The sequence below is a fragment of the Callorhinus ursinus genome, unplaced genomic scaffold (genome assembly GCF_003265705.2).
Source record: "Callorhinus ursinus isolate GAN/ISIS: 27379988/994484 unplaced genomic scaffold, GSC_fseal_2.0 scaffold49, whole genome shotgun sequence".
Taxonomy (NCBI): domain Eukaryota; kingdom Metazoa; phylum Chordata; class Mammalia; order Carnivora; family Otariidae; genus Callorhinus; species Callorhinus ursinus.
The window spans coordinates 11,158,259-11,164,970 of NW_027397111.1; the positions used below are offsets into that span (position 1 = coordinate 11,158,259).

Consider the following 6,712-nt stretch of genomic DNA (forward strand, 5'->3'; position numbering starts at 1 on the left):
ACCCACTCACACTGCCCACATCCTCTTTAGCCACAGCAGAGGAGTAGTTGCAGGAGAGGTGGTGGAGGTACAGGTAAAGCTCGAGAGTCTGCAGGGTCCTGGCAAGAAACAAAAGGCACACACAAATATGAATCTGAGGAGAATTTCATGAAGTTGCCATTAACCAATTTGTAGGTGAGGTTAAGGAAACAAAAATCATGTTAAAAAAAATAGTGATGCTTGGTACCTAGAGACCAATATAATGACTTGATCACTTCCTTGTCATGAAAGAATGTTCTTGGGGGATGCCTGGGTGGCTCAGGTTGTTAAGCTTCTGACTCTTGATTTCGGCTTGATTCATGATCCCAGCCAGGGTCATCATGGGATTGAGCTGTGCTAAGCTGTGGACCTGCTTAAGATTCTGTCTTTCCCTCTCCCTTTGCCCCTCCCCCCTTCTCATGTTCTTTCTTTCTCTTTCTAAAATTAAAAAAAAAAAAAAGTTAAACATCTTTAAAAATGTTCTTGAGTAAACCATCATGCTGTAGCTATTGCAGATGGGTTGCCTGGCAAGTGCTTCATGGGTGGGAGAAGAATAAATAACCCAAACTCCTCTTGCACTCCAGTCTCCTGCCAGTAACTCCCATGGAAAAACCTAACAGGATACTGGAAACAGAGCAGCCCAGGGTACACAGTGTATGAGCTTCAGACCTTCAGGATACAGAACAGTGCTGGAAGGGCAGAGAGCAGAGCCGGAGAGGAAAATGGAGCAAAAAATAAATCCTTCTGTGCATCCTTATTTCTGTCTCTCTCAGTCTTTCTCTCTCATTCTCTCTTTTCTATCTCTTTGCCTTCTCTCCCCCTCTTATCTTCTTACCTATCTGTATCTTTTGGGTTCTGTTTATCCAAGTTTGGTCATCTTGCCTTATTCTATCCAGAGACCCACCATAAACTGATTTGGCTTTATTCATCTGAAGTGTTTTCCTTTCCTGCCTCTTCACGCACATTATTGGAATGAACTTGTTCAGGCAGATAGACTTTGGTCCTAAGTTACAGCTGTCAATGAATAATCATGATATGTAACTCATGTCCCACTCATTTATTCTTTGATTTTGTGTGTATTATTATATTCATTTTTATTTTAGGGGAGAGACATAATTCATAAACTCTAGTTTTTATTCCATTTCATTGGTCTGGTAGAAAGTACTTCCTTTACCCGCATATATTCACCTCTTACGAATATTTTGGAGCTACTCTGAATTTGTACTTGTTGTTATTGTTGTTGTTTTTAGATGCTTTTACAATGTGAAAAAGATAACTCAAAGGCATTCACTTGCCCTATAATATTTGAAGTTCTACCATCAATTCTAAAAGAAGCTGAAGATCATGTACATCATGGAGAAGATCACGGGTGCCTTGTGTTCTTTTCTAAGCTCAAACAAAACATCTTTTGGAAGTCTGCCCTAAGTTCTTTAGTCCTAAGTACATAAACCATAGGGTTGAGGGAAGGGGGAATGATGTTGTGCAGCACATTGAGTAGAACTGGAATCAAAGGAGCTTTGGGTTCTGCCAGGTGAGTTACTGAAACCACTACAACAACTGTGTAGAAGAGAATAAGGATCAGATGGGAGCTACAAGTGCTCAGACCTTTAGATGCAGCTTCAGCCGAGTTCAGTCTAAGTACAGAGCACAGAATCAAAGTATATGACAATATTATAAGACCTAGGTCACTACCCATTCCAATCCATGCCAGAAGCAATTGGCATATGCTGTTTGGCCTCCTGTCATCGCAAGCCAGGCTGGTGACCCCTAGGTTAGAGCACAGGCACTGCTCAATCTCATTCCTGGAGCAATAATTACGCTGGGCTACAAGCACAGGCACGGGAATGACAAACAAGCCATTTCTAAGTACCATGAACATGGTAGCTTTTAAGATTAAGGCATTGGTGACAATTGATGGATAGCAAAGAGGGTGACAAATCACTACATATATATCAAAAGCCATGCAGAGGAAGATACCAGACTCCATGCCAACAAAGCAGTGAATGGCCTAAATCTGAGCAAAACACTCAGGGAGGCTGATGACCTTGGCATCAAACCAGAAGATGGCCAGGATCTTGGGCATGACGGTGGTGGCCAACCCCATGTCCACCACAGAGAGAATGCCTAGGAAATAGTACATTGGCTGCTGAAGGGCAGGGTCCTGGCAGATGATGATGAGGATGAGGGTGTTAGCACCAATTGCTGAGAGGTAGAGTATTGCCAATGGCAAGGAGAGCCAGTGTTGCCAGCTATCAATGCCTGGGAATCCCATCAGGATGAACTCAGAGACCTGGAATTTGGAGCTATTAGAGCCTTTCAGAGATGCAGACATCTTTTCCTAAGAGAAAAAGAAAATGGTTTTCAAAGTTGCTTTCTCTGCACAGAATTATCATCAACATTATTTTTAAACTGTCTCCATACAATTATTGAACAAAATTTTAAATAATGTCTCCATATAGTATAGTTTGGTACTGTAACAAAATGAATTCTGCAGTCCATTCCTTACAGCAATTTAAGATAAATTATGACATTCTGAGGCTTTGGCTTCTGAAGTTAAACTTTCAAGGAGCAATTGTCACTGTTGACTATTCAGGGATGACTCGGTATGCATCTCAAATCTCTGCATTGTCCATAGCCAACTCAATTTGGGACCATTACATAAATATGATTTTTGCTGTTGCTTTTTGGTTTTGTTTTGTTTTTTTAACTTTCATCATCTCTTCAGAAATTTTGTGGAATCAAGTGGATGTGTTTGTTTTCTTCATATTTGTCTCAATCTTGCTTCAAATTTTTATTAACTAACAACAAAGAATATTTTTTAAATGCAGAATTATGAGAGATTAAATTTTGTAGCTACATTATTACCATTGCTATAGATGTCCACTAATGTTTTATATACCTTCCAAAAATTTTATATCATAGACTTAGGAGGTTGCAAACATAAGTATGGTCGGTCATATTAAAAGGGGAATTATTATTATCTTTTTACATCCCACTTGTATGGACTGCTGAGAATGTCTCAAAAGAATAGCTTGAAAAGTGAAGTGTTCATGACCGAATTTGTTGGTTTCAGGAGTCACATAATGGAGAAAATCATAGAAATGTTTTTTTCTAGGGGCCCCTGGGTGGCTCAGTCAGTTAAGCATCTGCCTTCAGCTCAGGTCATGATCTCTGAGTCCTGGGATCCAGCCCCTTGTCGGGCTTCCTGCTCAGCAGGGAGTCTGCTTCTCTCTCTCTCTCTCTCTCTCTCTCTGCCCCTCCCCCGTGCTCATTCTCTCTCACGCGCGCGCTCTCAAATAAATAAATAAAATCTTTAAAAAAAAAAGAAAGAAATTTTTTTTCCAGTTTAGTTTTAGAGAATCTATAAAGACATATAAATATAGGAGTTAGGCACAAGTAATAAGATGATTTGATTTTCCTTAATAAACAAGAATTGCTTTCCATAACATTGAAGACACTATCACTGTATGTTCAGATTCATGTTCAAAACTAGACTCATCTTTTGTTAGACTCTGTCGTTTTTCATGTATTTTTTATTCTGTTCAGGAGACAAACAGCGAAGTCTGAAACTAACAAGCAAGCCTTTCCTGTTGGCAAACAACTTCTCCTTTGTCCTGTTGCTTCCTCCCCTTTACTTTACTGAGGCAGCCCTTCCCTTGAGCACTGCTTCTGCAGCCTTGCCTGTCATATTTGCCTTTCTCTGTGCTTGTTTCCTTTTGGCAGCAATCTGATTGTACTAAAACTGGTATTCTGTTCCTTAAAATAATCCAAGCCCTCACACTTTCTTTCAAATAAAGTTTAAATTCCTTTATAACACATAAGACAGTTATGGATTTACTCCTGATTTAATACTTTTAAATATAGAAAAATATATCTGAAAGAAATTAAAATTCTCTCGTGTTATCCCCAACACAAGATGATTCCTGTTCACAATTGGATGAAATTTTTTCCAGAAATTTCTTGCTGCCTCTGTGTTTGGATAAACATGTACTGCCTAATCATGGGGCAAATCGTCCCTCTTTAATGGTAATGTAATTTGATGAACAGTAAAGTCATCTAAATGCATTCACAGCAAATTGTGACAAAACAGACACAAAGAGGCTTGGAGATGAAGCTAGTTTGACTTTGAACTTTTAGGTGAGAATTCCGAGGATTTCAGCTTCCTGGCTCATTCTTGAGAGCTTGGAAGTGTGTGACCCACTTGAGTGTATGAGGCCTGGTACCTTTGCCAAATAGTCATGTATTATTCCACATCCTCCTACCAAAGACACAGCCTTGGATCTTTGATGTTCCCCCTGGTTGATATCAGGGCAAACCAGTTAAGAGAAGGAGCAGATTTGAGTTCACCAAAGGAAATAGTGTTTTAAATATTTTTTAGCAGTTAGAGATTAGCAGGACATGGCGTATGATCCTACTATGGAAAACAGTTAATATATTCTCCCTGAAGATAATCTGGTAGCTGTTTTATAGATGAAGTAACTTCTAGAACAACAAACAGTGCTCCATTCTCTAATTCTAGCTCTAACCCCCTTAAAAAGCTTCTCCAAGTCTCTATTTCCTGCTAGGGCAGAGCAAAGTGTCCATCTCTCGTGCAAGATGTTGCCAAAACTGCATAAGAAAAGGTCAAGAATGAGCCATTGGATACCCTTGGATTTAGCCAAGGTTTCAGTACTTAACTGTGGTTATGAGCAGAGACTCACAGTCTGAGGTCCCAGCAATGGCAGGGTTTTCCTACCTGGAAAAAAGACACAACACTCTGAGAAAGGAGCTTTACACATGAAGTGAGGATATGTTTTCAGCTGCCATGTGGCGCAGAAATTATGAGCTTCTTGAATTTATGGGGAGTAGTAAACAGCTCAGTGATCTAAAGATAATAGACTTCCCTTGGAGACATGAAGAGAGAATGGCCCATAGAGAAAGGAGAAGTCCTAGGATATTTAAATCCCAAATGGTTGGAGAGGAGATTAATTCAGAGATATGTTTCCTATCAATAATACCTGAGATCTTATATAAACAGAAAAATATGTTCATTTATGAAACCAAAATGGCCCTATAAAAAGTGGGAAACTTTATTAGTGTTTGAATTGTTCTTGACTACAACATTTCAGACGATTCTAAATTCTGTGGTTATGATATCCTGCTTAAAAAAATATGCTTAGAGGAGAAAGTATCTATTCACCATATATATATATAGATAGATATATAGATATATAGATATATATAACTCTACATATATAGTGTTCCTACTGTGTTTACAAAATATGGTAGGCATAGAATGATCAATAAACTGTCATGGTCCCTGTTCACATGGAAACTGTGACCTAGTTGGGACAAGGGGATAAAACACTAAATAAATCATCTTACATATATATACCTGTAGGCTGGGAGAAGTTCTTTAAAGCAAAAACACCAAGAGCTATGATAACATATAATGGGGAGAATTAATTTAGTCTTGGTGTCAGAGAAGGTTTTCCAGAAGAAACACCAGTTTGTGTTGAGGACACACTTGGAGTAGGTCTTAACAATGGTGTTTGTTTGATAATGGGGGCGACAGAAAGCAAAAGGATTCCAAGAACTTTAAGATTCTGAAACAAGAGGATCATGTTAAATTTCATGTAATAGAAGAGGATAAATGTGGCTGGAGCCCTAAGGAGTGGTGGAAAATGAAATACAATGTGATATAGAGCTGTTGAGCTAACAACAGAGGCCACAGACTTATGAGCAAATTTATGCTAAAATAATAAGGAACCACTGAAGTTTTTAAGGAGAATTAGGACATAGCAGCAATGAAAAGAGCAGATTCCGTGTGGCAAAAATAAATATGAGTAAATCAGGTGAATAGCAGTAACCCAAAGGAGCGATGACTGTGTGTTGAACCAGGATCAGGGCAGTAAAGATGAAGAAAAGTGAATAGATTTAGAAGCTATGGTGGAGGTAAAATTGATCATTTATGTGACTGAAGAATAATCCTTTTATGTTTTTTTTAAATTTCTCTTAAAAATTCTTTTCTCCCTCTTTTTTTTTTTTTTGAGTAGAGTTGACAGAAAATGTTACCCTAGTTTCAGGTGTACAACGTGGTGATTCAACAAGTCTATACACTACGCTGTGCTCACAAGGGTAGCTGCTGTGTGTCACCACACAATGCTCTTATAGTATCATTGACTCTGCTCCCTGTACCTCCGATCCCCATCACTTACTCATTCCATAACTGGAGGCCTGTATCTCCCACTCCTCTTCACCTTTTTCACCCAGCCCCTTGCTCTCCTCCCCTCTGGCAACTATCAGTTTGTTCTCTGTATTTATAGGTCCGATTCTGCTTTTTATTTGTTTATTCATTTTGTTTTTTTAGATTCCACATATAAATAAAATTATATGGTATATGTTTTTCTTTTTCTGATTTGTTTTTCTTTGGTTGATTGATTGATTGATTGATTTCATAGTACCCTCTAGGTCCATCCACGTTGTCATAAATGGCAAATCTCATTCTTCTTTATGGCTGAGTAATATTCCATTATATATTTATATATATATATATATATATATAATTTTAAAATTAAGATGTGAGATACATAAAAAAGAAGTAAAATAGATATATATATATATATATATATCTTCTTTACTTCTTTATTCACTCGTCTATTGATGCATACTTAGGTTGCTTCCCTATCTTAGCTATTGTAAACAATGCTGCAAT

The 6,712-nt window shown here is 38.2% G+C and overlaps 1 protein-coding gene across 1 annotated transcript; it reads right to left on the reverse strand.

Moving 5' to 3' along the window:
* Positions 1–1,381: 1,381 nt before the first annotated feature.
* Positions 1,382–2,350, reverse strand: OR56B1 (olfactory receptor family 56 subfamily B member 1). The gene is given in 1 exon segment (XM_025848581.2): positions 1,382–2,350. A coding segment is annotated over 1 exon segment (969 nt).
* Positions 2,351–6,712: the final 4,362 nt, after the last annotated feature.